Raw genomic sequence first — 22,865 nt, forward strand, 5'->3', positions numbered from 1 at the left:
GCCGCCCGTGCGCCCATGGATGCGCCGTGCGCCCCCATCAGTCCCTCCGCCGCCCCCCTCTGCCTTGTCAACACCCCGCTCCCGGGGCGCCGGCTCCACTAACTTGACTGCGCCCTGGGCGGCCGCCCACATTGCCCATAGCTAAGACCGGCCCTTCTCTAGCTGATGATCCACTGTAGTACAAACATTCCGCCACATACACACCCATTATAAACCCAGAAATTTGAGTAAAACCTGCTTAACTTTAAGCCTCGATAGTTTAAAAAACGGTAAAAGGTGTCGATAAGTGAAGTGAATCCCTGAAGAGAAGGCAAGAGTACCTACATTTTAAAGTTTAAATGAAGCCTCTCGGTGAAAGTATGCCAGAGCAGTTCATTGTTGATTTTTTTTTTTTTTTCGGGGTTTCCTATTCATCCCTATGCGAAATTTTCTTGAAATTTAATCTCTTAGAAAAGTAATAACACAGGATTCGGGATGAAAATGCACGTTTTGATTGCCTCGAGCCTACGGCAAAAAAAGATAAGAAATCGCCACGAGGCACTACTCCCCATAGCTTGCTAGCTATGGGGAGTAGTGCCTCGTGTCGTGGGTACTCGTCACTAATAATAAAGATTTGAAGAACAATAGTGTGTCCGCCCATGACTATTGACCCAATCTCTCTGCTCTTCCTCTCCAGGACAGCTGACTTGGTCACGGTGGTAACGGTCAGTACCAGGAGTCCACAAAGGCCCTAGTGGCTGGAACCAGGAAGCTCCTCTGTCTGGGGGATGTGCTGGGCTGCCTGAGGACTCCTTTCAGTGAGCTGGAGTTATGATGTCCTCTTCAGACTTAAGCACAGGCAGAGAGACACTGCGTAGCTGAATGAAAGGACATACTGTTTGAATGGAGCTCAGTGGATAATAGACAAACATCACCTCCATCCATACCCTTCAGTGCAGTGTAATCATCTAGGGATCAGTGACGTCTTGTGGCCTAATTTTTGATCCAGGGTATAATATAATAAGTGAGATATTTTTAAACTTCACTAGTGTAGAATGCATTAATTTTCATGGACCACTGCTGGCCAGTTACTTGCAAAAACTGAAATATAGCTGGAGTTGTTGGAATTGTTGGAATGGTCAGACAGACATAGTGTATGCAGATATTTGTATGTAGAGTCGTAAAAAATGGGAAAATGTAAGTTAATGTTAACGGCATCCAACCAGAGTGTATACAGAACATTGATGATGTACGATCCTGCATAACCCTGGAATATGTTAAATTATGATTTAAACTGTTGTTTCGTTTTTCTAATTATTTAGCGACATGTCGATCCACCACCACAACCCCCTCTCTTACTACATAAAAGACTCTACGTTAATGGCAGCATTACTTAGGCCCAGAGCATCTGTATGAAGTGAACGTTAACATCTCGTTGGAAAGTCAAACAAACAATCACATATTAATGACATGAAATGAAATGTTCGCTGTGGAAAAATTACTATTATGAAACAAGATTTAAAAAAATAAATTATATCAATAAAAATATTTTTTTCCATACGAAACATTAACCAGAACAAGAGACAGAAAAAAAACCCATTTAAAACATTTCATCATTCCATCCATCTACCCATCACTGTCAGGCGAATCTGACATTAAGTGTGACAGCAGATGAGTCTCACATGAAGAGACAAGAGGTGGGCAATGTCAGCATGGTTGTAAAAACAAACAACAAAAAAAAAACCTAAAATGTCTGTAATGTAGTGAAAAATGCCCCAAAGTGACACCCTCAAATGTTTTTTTTGTTTGTTTTTTTCTGACCAACAGTGATAGATAACATATCATAGATTTTTCCCAAAATGTTTGCATAAATGGCAGGTTCATTCTCTACCCACAGGCATTCATTCCATAGTGTCATACCTTAAAGGAACCTAACTAAAGACCACTTCCTAAACACAACCTCCGAAGATATGGAAAGTACTGATTCTATTGGAAAGAATGGGTGTTGTATTGCAGTACCCACAGTTGACTTCCATACAAAGGTGACATTGCCCCACTTGGCTGTGTTCTATTTGGTGACTAGTGCGTTTCAAGTTATGTAGCATGGATGGAGAAACTGGATTCACATGTTTGAGTGCCAAATTTCCATCAAGTTTAAGTCTCCTGTGTGCGTTTTCATGCACCGTTGTAATTTTATATGAAAGCTCAACAGCGAATGCACAACTTTTGTCTATCTGTTAAACATCTAGCAAAAGATTTATTTTAGTTGGGTGAAATAAAAAGACTGTTTCATTGTATTAAGATAACTTTATAAAAAATTCAAAATTAACAAGTACCTTTGGAAGAAAATGCAAAAATGTTGACATTACAATGTGATGTCAACTGAACAGACAATTTAAAAAGCATTTATTGATAACTCATTAAGCACACCCTCAGTGTTGGCTGGGTACCTGGATTTCACTGTGATCATTTAGATATCAAATAGAAATACAAAGCATTTAACTGCAGCAGTAGTACAAACCGGCAAAATAAAACAGACAGTATAAAGAAACAAAAAAAACAGAAAATGTACCATGTGTTGCCAAAATGAGTCTGGAAGTGACTCCAGAACCCAGTGAAAATAAACACAAGGCGTCATGACATCATTGTGTCTTTAGTCAGCAGGACTCTAAAAGACAGACAGGCCAAGAACTGAAGCATTCAAAATATATAAAACAAGCTCCTCCTTTGGCTTCTGAGCAGTGGCTAACTGAACTGAATTGAACTCCCCACACAAAAAATAGCTGAACTACTGATGACAGTTTCTTTGGGATGTATTCACTTATCAGTTCATGCTTACGTCAATCAAATATTCACACAGCCATACGTGCATTATTGTTCTATGCTGCATTTACAGCATGTCATCCTCTCCTCCTCCATACATGTCAGCCAGTTTCTTAAAGCGGGGTCCCCATTCACCGAGGCAGTCGTAGTCCTGGTCTCCACTGCTCGACGAGTTTAGCGAGGAGAGGCTCCCTGCATCAGAGCCACCGCCCTCATAATCAAACACCAGCAGGGAGTCGTAGGGGGGCGCTGTAGGGTCGTTGTCAGCTGCCTTCAGGTTCTAAGAGACGAGAAACGGATATGTTGTCATTTCATAGAACTTCTAATTTTTATATACTCCAGAGTCAGGAAAATCAGGAATGATTGACAGAGTGAATAATACAAGTATTAAACCATATCAAAAAATCATGACCATAAACAACACAAAAAAGGGGCCACACAGTTTTTTAATTCAATTATTGTCATCTTGTGTGACAATCTATAACAGAAGAACAATGTACATTTGTGTATATGGTGGCTGAAGGCTTTGCTATTTAAACATAATACTGTAGTGACAAATGACCTATTTTAACTCGATTTAGGTTTAGTTTAAGGATGAATGAATCCGTGTGAATCTTTGACTTACATCATCGATGAAGTTGCCGATTTCCTCTGGGTTGGCAGGACGAGGCCGGTACTGAGGAGCGGGCATAAAGTTTGGTACCACGTCGTTTCTGAACACCTCGGGGCGGTTGTCCAGACCACGGTGCAAAACACTCAGATCATAGTCCTGAAGAAGAACACATCAGCAAATGGAATCAATGTTTTCAAAGCTTGATCTCCTGTTTGATAATCTACACATTACATATGTACACATACACACACAGAATGATCTAATCTATGTCTGATGTAATGTCAGTTCCATCTAGCATCATTAAAAATGTATGCCACTTTCTACTTCTACATTTATCTAATAGCTATAGTTACTTTGCAGATTAATTTTCCATCAGAATTAGCTAAAACATTTAAATTCTGCTACACAGAATCAATCTAACAAGATTAAGAGAATCTATCATCAGAAACAACAATGATCAGAGGACTGGGTCAAACATGTGCCTTAATGCCTGACTGAAAATGTTGCATTTCCTCATCTCAAAGAAATCAGTTCCAACATCTGTGTTCATGTACCTGATCATCCTCTCCGCCTCCCTCTTCATCATAATAATAGATGTTGTCTCTGATATCGTCGTCCTGCAGTAGAGGCTCCTTCTTCTCTCCCGTTCTCCGTCTTGCAAACAGCAGCAGGAGCAACACCAACACTAAATATACAGAATACGAAGCTTAATACAACAATCACATGATTGTCACCACAAGTTCTATTTCCTAAAGCAGAGAGAGAACTATGGGCAAGTGGTGAGAGTTGAGCAGTCACTACATTGCAAAACTGAAGCAGGTGGATCTGGAGACTCACTGGACTTACTGAATGTAACTTCAGTTCAGAAGAGAACTTGTTACAGGTTTGGTTGGGTGAAATATCTTACAGTGCTCCAACCACAGATTTAATACAAAGCGTTGTAACTTCTCCAATTCCCACAGAATTATGATCTATAAAACAAAATAGAACTAAAACCAAATAGCAGACTTACGGAGCAGTAACAAGATGCCTCCGAGAATTCCCAGAATTACAGGTAGGCTAGTGCCAGCTACCACATAGCGTTTGCAGATCACTTCTTCCCCGCTGCAATCGCACACTTCGGCCTGTATGGTGCTGTCCTGCTCCAGACCCTGGTTGTCTCCAACCTTCAGGACCACAGTGTAGTCTCCACCGGGGAGATCGGTGGCTAAGTTCAAAATGATGCCTGTTTCTGTAACAAAGAGGAAAACAGGACCATTTATTTGAGTTTCATTTATCCAATTCTAGTATCATGAGTGGAAGACACATTTTCTGACTGCTTTTTTAAATAATTAAAAAACATATCTTGGCCTGAACTAATTCACTTCCAGAGGGTCTTTTTTTTTTCCTCCACAGGCAATCTTTCTGCCCATGCTGTATCACCTTACCAATGAACTCCAGTCATCAAAATCTTAGCAAACGATTTTGAATCTTACACCTAAACTGAGGCACCTGATCATTCAAATGTCACAAAACACTGAGCATGACGACAGAGAGGAAAACTTTCAGCACACACAACAACTGAAAATCATTTTTACTCAATTACTGTTGATATTTTCCATGAAGGACTTTGAGTTCTGGATTGCTTTGTGCAACTTCACTAGGGGGCAGAAAAGATAGAAATATTTTACATACTGGTGCCGTTCATCTTTGCGGTCCAGTTGGACTTCGACATGCCATGTAAGGAGACCCTGTATGGAGCAGCAAAGCCTGGTCCATCTTTATCCGTGACTGTCAGATACTGAGGAGCTGGATTCTTGTTACATAACTAAGAAAACACAACGTTACATTAAAAACTGTGCTGAAGCCAATAACAGGTTTGACTCCATTTATTTAGTCACTTTGTGTATATCTGTACAGCAATTACAGAATTTAAGTTCTGTACCAAAAACCTGTCAATCTTAAATTTCACAAACATGACAAATGTTATATATTTGGGAAAGGCACCTTGATTTTACGTTCCTCAATGGTGGGTGCATTGTCATTGACATCGTCAAGCGTGATCATTAGAGTACCAGTTCCGGTGGCTGGAACTTCATCTGGTGACACACATACACAAACACACATCAGGAAAGCAAAATAAAGTTAGTTATAGGGAAGCAGTAAGATAACAGCCATACATGGATGACTTGTTTGGACATCAGTGTGTAGAAGTGTGTGGCTTGTTCGCACCTACCATTGTCATATGCACTGATGAGTGCTGTGTATTTGTTGTCCTTGACGAAAGAGGACTCTCTGTCCATGAGACTTTTCACCTTGATCAGGCCCGTCTCCTTATCCACACTGAGCCAGCCTGCAGGGTCTCTAAGGATTTTGTACCTGGATACAATCAAACAAAATATCACAGTGAGATAGTTACGACTAACATCACAGACTGGATCTTTTGACAATCACTTGATATTTACAATGTGTTCGTTTAATGTGTTTTTATTGGAAAAATTTGGGAGCAATTTAAGCTAGAGAGTTTTACTTTTTCTTTGGCAAAATGCTCAGGAGTCGACTCTGTATCAGCTCTGTTTTGAGAGTTGTCTATGCTTGACATGTTTATGTTAATTGTGACTTTGGGCAAGAGGACCAACAGCTGACGGATGAACATGACATGTTTCATGGATTCCACACCCTACCCAACAGGAAATATTGTATGCAAACAAAACACTTTTTTTTTATTTATTTTTTTTATATATATGTCGGAGCAAAGCAACCTACACAAAAACTATTTGCCAACTCATGTAAAACAACATAGTATGTTAGGGTTATTGTCTGCACATTCACACATTGGGCGCCCTTCTGCCTCACCACAACTACAATATAATACATGCTTGTCTGGTGCTGAAACATAAAAGCTGTGTAGTATCAAGTGTTAGCATAGAGTGTGCTTGTACGTCAGTACTTCTTACATGACTTTCTGTTTGCGGGCAGTGTCTGGGTCATGAGCTGTGTACTGGACCACTTCACTGTCAACAGGAAGGTCCTCCATTTTTGTGACAAGCTTCACTATTGGGTTGAAGATGGGAGCTTCATTGACGTCCTCCACATTCACCACTACTGTGGCGGTGGCAGTGGGCAGTGGAGTGGCAAAAGGAATTTCATTCTCCACTGCAACCAATAGTGTGTGTTTGCTGGTCTTCTCAAAATCAAGACCCTGGTTGGACAGAAGGAAAAGCACAGCAGCATAATTTAAATCAGACAAATGTCTTACAACCTCCTAAAGCCTAAATTGAATTGTTTACCTAACAGGTATCTCACAACATTAGCATTGTAACAAATTTAAGAATTCTTGGTTTAGTTCATACCTTGGCAGTAGTAATGATTCCTTCATTTTTATTATTTCCTGTTTTCACAGTGAAAAGTCCATCAGGATCACCAGCAACAATTGTGAACTTGGCATTCCAGGCTGGAGAATGTGGCTCATCACCATCTGTTACTGACACTTTAATGACCTGAGCGTCCACTTTATTCTCTGGAACTGATTCTGCATACTGTGAGAATGCAAAGGATGTGTTAAAATGTGAGACTAAAACAAAAAGGATGCTGTTGTTGACCTCCTTAAGTTATTGTGTTTCAGTATTTTTGTTCTTGCACTACATGTATGCAAGCATAGTGGCAGATTTACAATTGGAATTCATAATACAACACTGGGATGCTGGTTTCAAAACAAAACAAGCTTCTTATTTTAGCAGGTATAAAGTTGATGTAGTGAAGTAAAATGTCAGATTTTAGATCAGAATCACAACCTGTAACCCTTGTAGCACCAAAAATGAAAGTTAAAAGGAACAATATGCAAGATATTTACTGTGTTCAATCATAAAATGCTACATCATCAGAGACCAGGAAAACATGCTCAACTAAAATACAATCTTCTTGACAACAATACTTCAGTCAGTAAGCTCTTTTGCAAGACCGAATGGTCTGCTTGTGTCTTATTCTGCGTCTGATACCGCACATGGTCCATGTCAATGCTCCTCTTCTCCATCATAATAATTTGTCTTTTTGATCTCATAGATACCGTAAGATTGTGTTGTGACAGAGATCTTGACACACAGTATTGCACTGGACTCTAGTGCTTTAAATTTGCACTGCAGTACTGATTTTTAACCACTAGGTATCACTGTTAAAAGCAAGTTACATATTTTCCTTAAACACATGTTGGAATTCATATTCAAACTTAAAATCTGCTCTAATACACAAGATGAAGATATTGTTTATTGATTTTTTTTGTTGTTGTTTTGAGTAAAAAGGTGGAAACCCCCACCCAAAAAACAACAATATTCCAAACCACAGCCACATGGTCACTCGCATGATGAGAACTCCTGAGGTCAACAGATATACTGTGCCCCGTTACAGTTGTTAAGTTATGATTACATAATTGCTCTTCTGCAGAGAGGTTTAAGAAATCAGGTCATAAGTGTGTTGTACTTACAGAGGTTTCAGTGAAGGCAGGAGCATGGTCGTTACTATCCGTAACAGTAAGGATGACCTTCGCTCTTGATTCCAACCCATTTCCCTTCATGTCAGCTGCTTTTACTGTCAGAGTGTACTTTGGGTATTTCTGTTTGAAGAGACACACAATGAGTTGAACACATTGACTGAAAGGATTGAACATGCTGTCATTTTACAGAATATAATAAGACATTTAAGAAAATCGGTATTGAGAATGTCCAATTAAAAATGTGTGGTGTACAAAAGCAAGAGTCTAAAGTGAAAGATGGGTCAAATATATTCCAAAGCTTCACCTCTCTGTCTAGGCCAGGGGCTTTGACTCTGATGACTCCATTGATCTCGTTGATACCAAAGAGGTTGTCACTGGGCAATTTTGGATCCTGGTCCTCAATAAAGTATCGGATATCCGAGTTATCATTATTCGGCTCATCTATATCTGTGGCATTGACCTTTATCACCTCATAACCTGGAGAAAGGGAAAAGAAAAAACAGAAATGGAAAAGAAATAAATGGACAAAGCCTTCACATATTGAGAGCATGTCATTAAAGAGGCCATTTACAAAAGAAAGCCTGATGAGAATAATGACAGAGTTGCATTTTCTTCGGCATCTGACAAAACACAGACTTCCCTAATTAATAAATCAGAAGATTTCTTTATATTTCAGCTTCTTACCTGTTCTTCTGGAGTCAAAACTGGCAATTACCTAGACCAATTAACTTTGTTCAGCCTGTTAGAATGTTTGCTTCAAATGTGAGAATTTGACTATTTTGTCTGTCATTGGTTTTGCTCAAATGTACAGCTAGAAAAAAACATGGAGGATCATCAAAGTGAGAAGACTATAAAACATGTTTAAACTGTTTGTTTGCAAAAGCAGTTCCTGGATTTTAATAGATCAAAGTTTGGGACAAAGAGTAGCAGCTATCTCTCTCACTGTTAGTGTTAGTACTGTCGTTTGATTTCATTGAAGGCTGGTGTGAAACATACTTTCTGGTGAGGCCTCTGGAACTTCTCCCAGGTACGTGTCTTGAGTGAAAACAGGTTTGTTGTCATTCTGGTCAATTATTTTCACGACAATATCCATAGGCTCCTCAGCCTGTCCTGAATCTTGTGCAACAGCATGCGCATGGAACTGCACACAGACAAACAGATTTGCATTATGACACTGTACATACAAGAAAAACCCATGTAGATGCTTTCATTCTGTATCACTGGAACATGCACAAAAATGATGAGTCCCTGCTACAGCTGACTGTTGAGGTGTGTGTATAGGTGAGTATAGGCAGTCATAATGTGTTATGAGCCCCATCAGTCAACCTTTGTTTATAACTACTCAAGAGCATCCATAGAGACACTTGAAGTTATAGTTCACTGTAAGTCACTTCTATAATGTTTTATAACTGTATTATTAAGTGTAGTCATGAAGCATTATGAATGCTATAATTCACTTTTCTATGAATGTTTAATAGCTGGTATATAAGTCAAGGCGTAACTCTGTGCACTTTGTGTCGGCATAAAATGTTGGTTAACGGAAACAGAGTAAAAAGTGAGTTGAGCAGAGAGCATGCTTACTGTATATTTGGCTTGCTTCTCTCTGTCCAGTGGCTGTGAGATATACAGATTACCAGTATCTCTGTCTATATGGAAGAGACCTAAAGGAGGCTGATCAGCTCCTGGACCAGTAATGCTGTAAAAGATCTTCTTCTTTTCATCTTCATTAGAACGGATCTGTAAAAATAACACAGTCCTGAGTTATACCACTATCACTGACAACAATACTTACAATATAGCAATACTGCTAATTTCAGCTTCAGTGAGGAAGCCGTGGAGAAGTCTTTAACTTATAGATAGTGGCCTGATAACAATATTCAACATCCTGTTAACAGCATCTCAGGTCAGTGCTTTTGTGATCTCTGAATGTTCATGAGCCATGATACGTTTTACACTGTCATTACTACATGGAAACAACTATTTATCTTAGGTTAACAGATTAATAAATAATTGGAAATAAATAACGGGCTACAGCTTTACTCGAGAAGAAATTTAAAATTAAACATTCAAAAAGGTCGGAGCGCAATGACTGCAGTGGAAAACAACTGGAAGAAAGAATTATTCAAAATACAGTTCAGTATCAATTTCTCAGTCACTTAATTTCCTCTTACTTGAGATATTTTATAGGGGTAGGGTCCTCTGTGATTCTCAGCAACACTGAGTTCAGGAATAACCCAGTCCCTCTTCCTCCTCCTCAGACCTTCACTGGACTTGGGGAAATACACAACAGGCACCTGACAGACAGACAGATAGACAAACAAACAAACAAACAAACAAACAAGGATGAAGAAAAGAGTTGAATAAATAAATAGACTGTAGTGATATCACATCTTTCTAGTCTTCTGAGCACACAAGGCACTTTTACACTGCACATTACATTCACCCAATTAACACTGACAGCAAAAGCTGCAATGCAGGGTGCAAACTACTCAGTAGACTTCACAAAGCAATGACACAGCCTTTGGGATGATATTTAGTTAAATTATAATTCATTTTTACTCACTTCAACTACTTTTACTTTTCTATTGTCCAAGGTGTACCCTGTCCAGGATTTAGTTGCAAACTTATTTCATGCTCAATAGTATAAGTATTCCTACCTCTGTGTTAGTGTCAGAGTCCACTTCAGTAAGGTGCTGCTGATGGTAGTTCTCATCGTACAGAACTTTGACAGGAAGAATCATTTTGCCACCTTGAGAATCCATGGCATGGATGAAGAAGTCTCGGTGTCCTTCATGAAGGGAAACCGGTGCAATTACCTGGAGATAATCATCAGAAAGGGAACTCATCAGTAAAGGCTTCAGTGTATAGGCTTAAATGTGTAGGGATGTGGGATTGGTGTGCATCAGTTTTACAATCAAGTGTTAAATTCTACTGACCTTCAATGTGCCATCCTTCTGTATCATGAAACTGCTGTCATCACTGCTAAAACTAAATCCTATGCTGTCTGGGCAGCCAATGAAGTCAACTGGGACTGGACAGAAGAAACAGTTATTCTTTACACATGGAGACAAAGTCTTAAGTTCATAAACAAAATAATATACGCCCTTTTGCAAAAGTCTCATTAAGAGTGAATAATTAAATATGCAGTAATCCTGCATATCCTACATCATCACATGAGACCTATCACACACTTGTATCATCAACTGGTCAGCATCATCAGCAGCTTAAATTTCTATCGGGATCAATAAAGTGCCTATCTATCAGCAGTTCAATCGAAATGAAGCTCCACCATTTGCCTCTCCTTCAGACTGGAACAAATGGCAGGCATAGAATGGCACGTGTGGGTGGGCAGTTAACTCATCTGGGGGGGCAGCAGCGCCGGTCCTGGCCACATTTGCGCCCAACAACAACGATTTTATACTACAGATGAATTGTGTAATTGTTATTGTTCTCCTCAACAACAAACTGGACTGGTCTGTACGTACTGTACAAAAAGCGTCAGTCATCCCCACTTGCTGAGGACACTGAGATCCTTTGCAGTGTGCAGGACTCTTAAAAACTTTCTATGACTCTGTGGTGGCATCTGCATTATTCTATGCAGTCATCTGATGAGGAGGGGGAAGCACAGAGAGCGACAGAGAAAGACTCAACAAACTGATCAAGGGGTCCAGCTCTGTCCTGGACTGTCCCCTAGACTCCATAGAGGAAGTGGGGAGAGGAGGAAGTTAGCAAAGCTGACATCATGAACAACTCCTCTCACCTCCTGCATGAGACTGTGGAGGCCTTAAACAGCTCCTTCAGCAACGAACTGCTACTCCCACCATGTAAGAAGGAGCTTACCTGTGTCAAGTGAATTCCCTGCTGTGGGATCATTAAAGTCTTTCTAATCTTAAACTTGTTTAATTGAAACTGTTAAGAGACTGACTTGCACTTTCCCCACACAGATTTATCCTGTCAGTCCAGGGGATTGATTCCAGTCACAAGATCACTTCTCTAATCTTTTAGGCTACCACTACCATTTGGTAACTTGTCCCAGAAGAGTTTAGACGGGGTCATTATGGTCTCCATTCTCCCAGAAGTTAAAATCTCTCATGGGACTCTGCATGTCAGTGCTTCTGTAACTGTTCTCTAGCCCAATGCATGCCTGGATGTTTGAAAAAACAAAAAACATGCTGTATATAATCCCTTCTTGTTAACTGAAAACAAAAACAAAAGCTACACCATTTGAGCCTGCAAAACAGGCTTGAGGACTACATTTTGCCCTGAAGTCAGTGCAAGCTGAGACCTGAGGTTGTTTGGGCTACATGTGAGAACAATGTGAACAGCTAATCTGTAGAAGGCCATCTGAGTCAGAGGAGCACTCTAGCAGGAGCAGTTTAGCACTTATGACTATAATTCAAGTCAAGATGCTTCCATAGCTAAAATGTTTGATGATAATAATAATAATAATAATAATAATAATAATAATAAGTAATGACACTGAAAGTTGGAATTGGACACCACAACAGGCAATAAGTGAGAGAACAACTTCCTGCTTTTTTTCTTACCTTTTCCCAGCATCGAGTCCTGCTTCAGGTCCTGTGTGTCCACTTTGAAGATCAACATGTCTGACTTGAATCCTGGTACACATGCTGCTGAGGCCTGGGGGAGGAAATGCATTTTTTTAAAAAGTAATAAAAACAATGCAGTAGTATTGAAAGTGTGCAATCTAAGGCTGAAGACGACCCCCATTCATATAACACATGGATCCAGAAGGTCTGGGACCTCTACCAGATGGAACACATTACATATTTATATTTATCAGTCACTCTTATACCCTTTATTCATACTTCACACAACACCTCACTGCTTTTTAGAGTATTATATGCATTATATGTATATATTTCTATGCAATATTATACCATGGAACACATGGTTGCTCATGTGTGTATGTATATGAATGAAGGAAGGAGTTAATATGCATGCACCAATAAAGGCTAAACAACAAATATTTTCATTGTGGATTAATCACTCAATGTTTTTGTTTGGTCTATGAGATATGAAACATGCACACCACAAGTTATGCCTAATTTGTCTGACCAACAGTCCAAAAGTGAAACAGTCAATTTAACAGAGAAAAGATGTTCTGCTCTGCTCTGCTTTCGTTCTCTGAATTTCCTGTCGGGATAGGTAGATTTAGCTGCTTGTTGCTAAAATAGCTGCTAACTAGCTGCAGTAAAACATTATCTAGTTTGAGTGAAGTTATAAAGTTATGTTTTTTTTCACAGTTATCAGAGGACTGGTGTTGTGCCATCTTAAGTGCCTTCAGCATAAATCAATTAATCAGTCAGTCAATTAATCAAATTCAGTGCCCACATCGTTATTTTCCAAGCTACAGTAGTTTGGAAAAATGACGCAAGTCTACCTGATCAATACACACACGTGCAATTCTCAGAAATGGGAAATAATTGAGATGGCTCACTCATTGAACTAACTAACATTCTATCATGAGCTCATCCTCGTGTTTTATTCAGAATCTTATTAAGACCTAAAATTAAAATAAAATTTTATTGTCTTCTGGATGCACTATGAAGTATACAATATCAGTACATGCTGACTTCTACATTACATGTATAAGCTTCTCTGTGTGAAACATACATGGGCAGCTTCTGAATTTATGTAGTTTATATATTTTGCCATACATTAGCTATTTGGTTTTTGTTGATGTCCTCACAGGCCCATTGCCACCAACCTCTGGTGCAGTGCAGGCCCTGAAGAACAGTACTGAACTCGGCCAGCCATGACGGCCAAATAGACTACTGTACACATAAGTCATATATATATACACACACTCATCATAACTAATACTTGTGGTTAGCTACAGAAGTCAGAGGTTGTGTTATTGTTAACGCTTCTAGTAGAGGAGCTTAGACCGCTGGAAGAGCCCAGTAGAGCTGAGACAAAGACTGAGTCATTTCCTCTGTGTGACATCTGGCGCCCCCATTTAGTGGACCTGCAGCAGGTGAGTATGTGTGTTGCCTCTAATAGTAGAAGTGAATGTGAGCACAAATTATATGAGATTGTTTCACTTCACTGAAGCAAATACTGGACTCATTTTTCAAAAGCCACATATCTTGGGAACATTCTGACACTAACATGTTTTTCAAACAGACATCAGCAGACTCTGTCTCCTCTCTGACGCTGCTGAACTTCAAACATGATCAAAAACAAAAGAGCTTTAATTTAAAGAACTCTCTAAGCGGTCTCTGGTACAACAAAGTGTTTACTGTTTACATCCATCTGGACTACATTCACAAGACAAACCAGATCTCAAGATTGGGAAGAGGAGACCACACCCACACAGAAAACAGGAAGTGTGTGTGGTTTCATATTACTTTTCTATAAATTGGAATTAATTGTCTGCTGTTATAGAATATAAAAATAGAATATCTGACAGCAGCTACAGACAGCGGTTAGCTATATTAGTAACAGCACAGTACAGCACAGCACTGGTGTTAACCAGTCTATGCACTGTGATGTCCTCATGACATACTTTTGACAGCCCCACCATTTGCATAATCACGCAGGGATACATATAGTTACATGAAAATATGGGAGAATAAGGGGGTACGAAGGCAAAATAACTTTGCAATAAAACTTTAAAAATGAAGGAAATTTAAATATATAAATAATAAATTAATACAGAAACAAATTCAAACAAATTACGTTTATTAATGCCTATATTTATTTTTAACATTTTGGTGCGTATTTATTTTATTTGGTTTTGATTTTGGCACTTTAGGTCCTCCATAGAAACTAGTCCACTTTGCCATTAAGCTTCATCAAGTGAAAAGTACCAACTGTCTAACTTTTTTCATTTTTAAATACTGATCGTTAAACAGTAAGTCACACCTTTGATCATTTATTTAAATGTAAGTAAATGACAGGTGTGTATTTGTAAGTGATCAAACCGAACCGAATATGATCGATTAGATTTTAACCTGCCGACAACGTCATCAACGGAACAAGGGCGAGGCCCGTGGCGGTCTGTCCTCGAGGGGAGAAACAAGCCACCTCTGAAAAAAATGGCGATTGAAAGCAGCTTTGTGTGTCTGGCCATAAAACTGAAGTAGACATTACTTTTAAGTTTATTACTCATTACATGACTTATTATTGAAGACCTTCTCTTTAATTCAGCCTCGTTACATGTCTGAAGCAGCACTTATAAAAAAGAATGGAAGTATTTCAGCAGTAACAGCAGACCTCCGTTCAGGTAAAGGCAGCGGGGAAGGTGCTAAAAGTTTCCGAGAAAAACAGCTGCTTGCTGCGGCACAGGGAAGCTGAAACACCTTCAGTGAGAAGCAGCGAATGTTTCTGAAACATTTCAGTAAGGCAGCCACATTAACCACCGTGTTCAAATTCCGACTGCAGGAAATCTTACCTGAAAAATGATCATTATAACGCCCAAATGCGCGAAACGAGCGGCCCCCATCTGTCCTCTTTTAATATTTCCCCCAGTGAAAGTCTGAAGAACCGTCACCTTCCTTCCAAACAAACTTATATTCCTTCGCCTCTCGTCGTCGTGTCTTCTTTGTTTCCTGAATGTAGTTTCAGTGAGTGAGTGACTTCAGCTGGACGAGTCACTGCAGGTACTTTCAGCGTATGACGTCAGCTTACAGGTGCGCGGGATGTGCTCCTGATATGGTCATAGAGGCTGAACACGCCTCGCGAGACAGATACCAGCAGTTTCTGTGACTTCCTGTTTCACAATAGATCGATAGATACGTCTACAGCAGATAATAATCAATGATCAGCAATGATCTGTGCCTGAGCTGAGAGCAGCAACAACTCCTCTCTCTCTCTCTCTCTCTCTCTCTCTCTCTCTGTGTGTTTGTTCGTGTGTGTTCCCGGCTTACATAATATACAAAAACTGACTAACACTTATTTATATTCATACATTTACAACTCATCTGTGGGGAGTAGGATTCCAACCATGGTTGTTCATTAAGAACAAAACAGTTGAAGAATATGAAGAATATGTGAGTAGTTGAGAACATTTTATTTGTGAAGTCATTAGTGTAAAACCAGCCATGGGAGTGTTTGTCAAGTCATTATTAGTGTTTAACCAGCCTGAAAACCACCACCCACCAAGCTCTCGACAAACCAGCAGAGGTTTCAGGTTCCCCATTTCCATACGACTTCCTTAATTTAAAACAATGAGTCATGATAGATCTGAGAATCCTTTAACGCCTAAAATCTAGGCATGATGCGAGGTATTCAAGACTGATGCTGTATTTACACTGTTTGCCAGGACAGGTGGCACACAAAGACACTCCTGTCTGAGCACATAGATGTCAGGATGCTCAAACGCAGAGTTGGTATAGTGGCTGATATATTTCACTTTGTGTATATTCAATTTCCTTTTTTGACCTCTATATCCAGTGTATCATTTGAAAGCATCATCTCATAAATTATTTGCCACTAGGTTATAGTACATAGATATAAATCATTATCTTAATGTAGTTGTTGAAGTCATCCTCTATGGCCTAGTGATAAATATAAAAAATGAATCCCAAAGCAGAGAGCGCTTCCTTCATCCATTCTTTTATGCTCACTTACGTGTTCCTAGTTTACTTCCTCTGAGTAACAGGTAGTCAGAAAGAGGTAATGTTATCTGCTGGGGCTGTTGTTATTTTTGTTTTTGTACTGTTCATATTTTGTGCATAATTATAAGAAACATAAATAGATAAATGACATAAAATATGATTTAAAGACATTAAGATGGGCCCACCTGACAGGTCCATCTCATTTTCAACATGTGTTTACAAAGGTGAGCATTCTTTGTACATTATTTTAAATATTTAGCCCCAGCAGTTGCAAAAAAAAAAAAGGTCCATTATTGTTATTGTAGTGAGGATCTAGGGATGGCTGTGACTCTGAATTGTGCGTAGAGCTTACATACAACCTATGCAAGTGAGCATTTATGTTCTGGTCTGTCTGCATTGCTCTGCAGATAAAACAGCTTAACACAATGTCTAAACATTGAGTTTTTTTAAGCGTCCCTTCTATCATAGGCATTCTACTGCAGTCTATAATCGAGACCTTAACAGCTTAAGAGTGATTAAGCGCTAAAGAAGGGGGTTTTCAAAAAGCAATTAAGTGATGTTATCTTTTGCTCTTCCCCTCATCAGTCATTCATCTTTCCCACAGAAAGACAGGGAAATGTGGGGGCAGAAAAAAGACTGGTCAGTTCTCAGTGGCCACCACTTAAGCCTGTGAAAAAGGTCAATGTGGAACAGAGAGAAATGGAATGAGTGGGAGGAAGCCAGTAAGCAGTGTCAGATTACATTGTTAGTTTGTTGAGTTACAGGAATGACTGATTCAGTTGTGCTCATCACACTTCCCACCAGTCAAGTTTTATTTATATATCTTATATATTTTCTAGGGATGGAAACATCAAATGATGGTCAATGTAGAAAGGCTGGTGCACTCTCTGAAATGTTTGGGAGGAGAGTTCCAGGGGGTGGGGGCAGCTATGGAGAAGGCTCTGTCTCCGCAGATCCAGCACTTATTTCTTAGAGGTGGAGAGACGAGGGTGGTATCAGAGAAGCTGAGGCTGCAGGATGAAGTCTGATGATGGAGATTTGTAAAGCAACAGGGGGCCTGGTTATGGAGGTACTTTTGAGTTAGCAGAAGGACTTTGAATTGTCAGCTGTCTATTCTGGATTTGATAAAGGCATGGATCAAGGTTTCAGCAGTAGCTGTTCATGGCATTATTTCTACAATGGAAATCAAATATTCTTCAGAAAGTTCTTCTCAACTCTGTTGTAAAAGTTCCTATGAATGTGTGCCACTTGTAGGTTATTTTGCTTTCAATCTTCTGTTCAATTCATCCCAAACCATCTCAATGGGTTTTAGTCTGGTGACTGTGCTGGCCACTACCATCTTGTTTTTTTTCCCTACGGTAGTTCTGGCATAGTATGGACTTATGCTTTGGATCATTATCTCGCTGTAGGATGAACACCTGACCAACCAGGCGCATACCAGAGGGTACTGCATGGTGCTGTAGAATGCCTATAGGCAACCCTTATTTTCTTATTCTGACATTTTAGAAATGGGTTTCTTGCTGACCTGTCAAACCTGCAGCTTGAAATGTTCTCTTTATAGTTAAAAACTGTGACTTTTGACTGTGACCTGTGATCACACAAGCTGTTGACTCTCAGAAACTTGTCTTCTGATTCTGTTGTGGTTTTGGGTCCCAGACCTCTTCCTGGCAGAATTTCCCCTAGTTTCTGAGTGCCTTTTGATGATGGAGACTGTACTCACTGACTAATTTCTCTGTAGGAAAGACCTACATTTTTAATTGTTATGATGGTCTAGAGCATGAAACGGGCCTTAGAAGTCAGGCCCGACCCGTTTCAGTCAGGCCCCTCGGCTCGATAGAATTCGACCTGAGCCCGGCCTGGCCCGTTTTGATTGACAGCTTTGTCGAGCCCAAACCCGTTTGCAGCCCGACGTTATTCAAATGTGCGCATAACGTACATAACATAGGCGACCGGCTTATTATTTTGTAACTGTGTAGATGGTCAAAGTTTTTCCACACCTCAGACCTTGCTTTCGCTGGCTCAACCAACACAGTCACCACAGGATAACCTCAGTTTCACCTCCTCAGCATCCATTTTTGCACCTGTCTCGCGCAGATCGAAACGCATCACATGATCGCTCATTTACCGCGCAAGTCATAACGCAAGCCTGAGCCCGGCACGGGCTCGATTCAAATGATAAAAAATTATGCCCGAACCCGCAACGTCCCGTCGGGTCCCGATTCCCAGCGCTTATTTGAATCGGGCGGGCCTGACAACTAAGGCCCGTTTCATGCTCTACCTCACAGAGCTGCTAGTGTGATCTTGGACTCATGCTGTAAAATGACTGCTCCTGATTAATGAGTAACTGCACTGAGATCAGTGTGCGAAAGAGCTGTGGAAAGTTTGCTCTTCTTTCACTTTTGATCTTGAACAACAACAATCTAAAGTCAAGGTCCATATATTGAACTCTTTCCAGGACATTCCACCTTATCTCATGGTCCTTGTTCAGCTGCCATAGAGAGTATGTCTGTCTTTTTTTTTTCTTTTTTCTTTCATACTTGTTCAAGAATGAACTTTTACACCTTTAGTATATCTGAGGTGGTGTGGTTGGTTATTGTTGTCTCTGCCCTCATGGCTCCACATAAAGCATCCATTTATTCAGGTCAGATTGTGAGGAGTAAACACTGTGTCTCTGTCTTGTTATACTGCTCAGCAGTCTTCATTTGTCAAGGCTGTTAGTTATGGCTGCTAAAGGGAGATTATGTCAATGATTAACTGTAAGGTCAATGTTTAGAGAATCTAGTATCTGCTGACAGAAATGGGGAAACACTAAAACAGATGAACTTCAAACAACAGCACTGATACACTGCAATGATACGAGAACTGAATTTTTAAAATGATAAGCTGAATCATAATGATAATCAAAAATGATAAGCTGAATCATAAATTAACAGTAGTAGCAGTATTACATATTGCGTTCAAGGATTTTAATAAACTTTAAATAAACTTTGCCGCATTTTGTAATAAGTTGTTACATATTGCATCAGTTATTACAAAATGCAAGTGTTGCACTTTTTTTATGAAGAAAATTTTATAATTTGTTGCATTATGTAATAAACTACCAAAATTCCATATCCATTTCTTTAATGCAACGTTGATGTCCTTTCCTATAGTGGATAAAAATAAATGAGCATCAAACTAAACCAACTAAAAACAGCGTAAACAATGTTTCACATTAAAAAGATATATCTCTAATCATGTTTATGTAATTTTAAAAAGAAGGCTATAGACAATTGACTATTAACAAAAAAATACTTTAGACATAATGAAAAAAAACCCTTCTCTAGTAGCAACAGTAGAAAAACTTTCCCTCCAACATAAACTTCTCTTAAAACAGCCAGTATTTATGTAAAATAAAAGATAATCAGCCTGAAAATGATTGAACTATGTACAACAGACAATTCCATACTTTACATCATATCTTTAAATGATGTCTTTCTTTCCTTCTTCTCTCTTTTCTTTCTGTTCTTTCCAAATAGCTCCTTTAGTCTCAAATCTTGATTTACTACAGGAAGTTTCTAATGTTTTAGAGAGGTGTCAGTTTAATGGTATTCTGGTAGGATGTAGTTTGTGGTGCTGTTCATTTGTGCTGCATTACATTACATTACAGAGAAATTAGCATACCTTAACTGATATGCATAGCATGGACAAAATAATTGAGTCATCCTTCAAGAATAACACATACAATTCAGCAGCAGCATCGAACAACAACTTTAATTTGAGGAAAATGTAACCTGTCATGAAGGCGTAATTTATTTCAGGGCTGTCCTGTTACGGCTCAAACATATTTCCCCAGGGTGCATACAAGCAAACATATACATTTACATGTGTGAGGAGGTACATACATGTACATTTATTCACAACTATATAAACTATACCTATAAGGTAAATAAGAAGAATGATCAAAACAAAGAATGATCAGGACTTAAAAACTCAGCAGTGAATGGTGAGGCAGGCTAAAAATTAATTTCTTAAATTAAAAAAAATGTCTACAGAGGTGCAGTCCCTCAGATCCACAGGCAGGCTGTTTCAAGAAACGGGGGCTGCAGTAGCTAAAAGCGGACTTGCCATACTTCTTTTACAGTAATCAAGCCTTGAGGTGAAATAAGCATGAATTAGTTTCTCAGTGTCTGCCTGATTGACTGATTAAAAACTCAGTTATTTGACTGTATATTGAATCTGTAAAATAAATCATGACCAAAAAGGTAAACCATATACTAAAGTCAAGGAATTCATAAAGCAGTTGACTTTTATTTTTTTTTTACATCAATAGTATAGTATAATAGCGTGAAGCAGAATGTGCCAGCAGATGTGGTCAGCTCTCAGTTCCCGCTCAGTGATTCTGAACACAGGGGGATTACAAGAAATGCTCCATAGGGAGGACAGAATATAAGCTCTCTGTTTCCCTCTGTGTCTGCCAGTGGGCCTGGAGAAGAGTCCGCTGTTGTTTATCTATATGTCTGCTGCTGACTACAGCATAAAAGCACTTCCATCATGTAATACTGGACTTCCTGTTAAAAGCCCATCATAAGGCTGTTCATAGGCTTTTAGTTCCCATCAAATCTTAATGCAGGGAAGCCTTTCACGTTCTGATTAGAGCTTCAGATGCATACATTGACATAAACATGACCAGTCACATGATCACACAGCAGGCACTCACAGACACAAACAACTTCAGCTTTCGCCACAGACAAGAGTCTAGATTCAGGTTGAGCGGGTGTGTGTGCGTGTTGTGTGTGCGTGTTGGTGGAGGACAGACCCAGTCATGATGGAGTGTATTGTGCTTTCACCTGAAGAGCCACATTATGTTTATTGACCCTTGATCAAGAAGAATTAGAGACACTCTCAAAGTACATCAGAAGTGCCTTAGTCGGTCTCACAGTCTGCAGAACTCATGTTGGTGGTCAGACTTTAAATCCCTACAGATAACACCACAAATATTATACGCCCAGAAATAATCTCAGAAAGAGAATGTTTTTACCCATGTTAGTGTTACTGTCAGCACATTCTTGTAGCTATTTATTATGTCTAGGAAGCCAACATTCAGTTCTTTTGACTCTGGTCACCACAACATTGAAATAGACTGGCACCTACTGTCCCCAATCAAAGCCAGACAACTACTACTGCCGAGGACCTCAAGGCCCACACGTGATATGTCAAATCAAATCAAATCAAATCAGATTTTATTTGTATAGCCCAAAGTCACAAAGTACATTTGCCTCGGAGGGCCTAACAATCTGTACAGGGAGTGACACCCTCTGTCCTTAGACCCCAGTGAGGAAAAACTTGCCCACAAAAAACCTTTAATAGGGAAAAAAGGTGGAAGAAACCTCAGGAAGAGCCACAGAGGAGGGATCCCTCACCCAGGACGGACAGACGTGCAATGGATGTCACGTGTACAGGACAGATCAACACAAACATATTGTACAATTATAATGAATGACAAAATGACAATGAATTACAATGAATGATAAAATGACAATGAATCACAATGAATGATGAAATGATTACAGTAGGAGATATGGTAGCAATAATGACAGTGGTACTATGTGTAGTGGACGTCATGCAGGACCACAGCAGCAGCCACGATCCACGAGAACCTGCTGGACGACAGAGCACAGAAACTCCAGGAAAGAAGTTTAGTTAGTAACATGCATTAATGAGACATGTAAGTTTACAGATGGTGAGAGAGAGAGAGAGAGAGAGAGAGAGAGAGAGAGGGAGGTCCCCCAGCAATCTAATCCTATGGCAGCATAACTAAGGGATGACCTGAGCCAGCCCTAACTATAAGCTCTATCAAAACGGAAAGTCTTAAGTCTACTCTTAAAAGTGTTACCGTGTCTGCCTCCTGAACCCAGAATGGTAGTTTGTTCCACAGAAGAGGAGCTTGATAGCTGAAAGCTCTGGCTCCTAATCTACATTTGGAGACTATAGGAACCACAAGGAACCCAGCATCCTGAGAGCGCAGTGTTCTAGAGGGGTAGTAAGGTACTATGAGCTCTTTAAGATATGATGGTGATATCTGACCATATCTCTGACCATGAAGAGCTTTGTAAGTAAGGAGAAGAATTTTAAATTCTATTCTAGATTTAACAGGTAGCCAATGCAAGGAAGCCAAAATGGGAGAGATGTGATCTCTGATCTTGGTTCCTGTCAGAACACGTGCAGCAGCATTCTGAATTAACTGCAAAGTCCTAAGAGACTTATTGGAGCAGCCTGATAACAAAGAGTTACAATAGTCCAGCCTTGAAGTAACAAATGCGTGGACTAGTTTTTCTGCATCCGCCTGAGAGACAATGCGTCTGATTTTAGCGATGTTACGTAAGTGGAAGAATGCAGTCCTCGAAATTTGTTTTAT

General features: G+C 39.6%; 2 protein-coding genes across 3 annotated transcripts in view; one reads left to right on the forward strand and one right to left on the reverse strand.

The window, feature by feature from the left end:
• The window catches only part of rasgrp3 (RAS guanyl releasing protein 3 (calcium and DAG-regulated)), a 35,278-nt gene extending 32,687 nt beyond the window's left edge, over positions 1-2,591 (forward strand). For both annotated transcript variants that reach the window (XM_010751974.3, XM_019267667.2), the window contains one exon: positions 677-2,591. In XM_010751974.3, coding sequence (XP_010750276.2) covers positions 677-685 — 9 coding nt within the window. In that variant the 3' untranslated portion in view covers positions 686-2,591. The remainder of the gene's footprint in view (positions 1-676) is intronic.
• LOC104936033 (B-cadherin) lies at positions 2,272-15,701 on the reverse strand. Its single transcript, XM_010751972.3, has 18 exons — positions 15,304-15,701; positions 12,431-12,524; positions 10,820-10,914; positions 10,541-10,699; positions 10,055-10,177; positions 9,465-9,620; positions 8,880-9,024; positions 8,188-8,360; positions 7,875-8,003; positions 6,748-6,933; positions 6,352-6,596; positions 5,631-5,773; positions 5,402-5,493; positions 5,090-5,222; positions 4,428-4,646; positions 3,970-4,100; positions 3,428-3,571; positions 2,272-3,082 (listed from the first exon to the last, which is right to left on the reverse strand). Exons 1-18 carry the CDS (start codon positions 15,352-15,354, stop codon positions 2,870-2,872), a joined length of 2,631 nt encoding a protein of 876 aa, XP_010750274.2. The 5' UTR covers positions 15,355-15,701; the 3' UTR covers positions 2,272-2,869.
• Positions 15,702-22,865: the final 7,164 nt, after the last annotated feature.

This window comes from Larimichthys crocea, chromosome I (genome assembly GCF_000972845.2).
Source record: "Larimichthys crocea isolate SSNF chromosome I, L_crocea_2.0, whole genome shotgun sequence".
NCBI classification, from domain to species: domain Eukaryota; kingdom Metazoa; phylum Chordata; class Actinopteri; family Sciaenidae; genus Larimichthys; species Larimichthys crocea.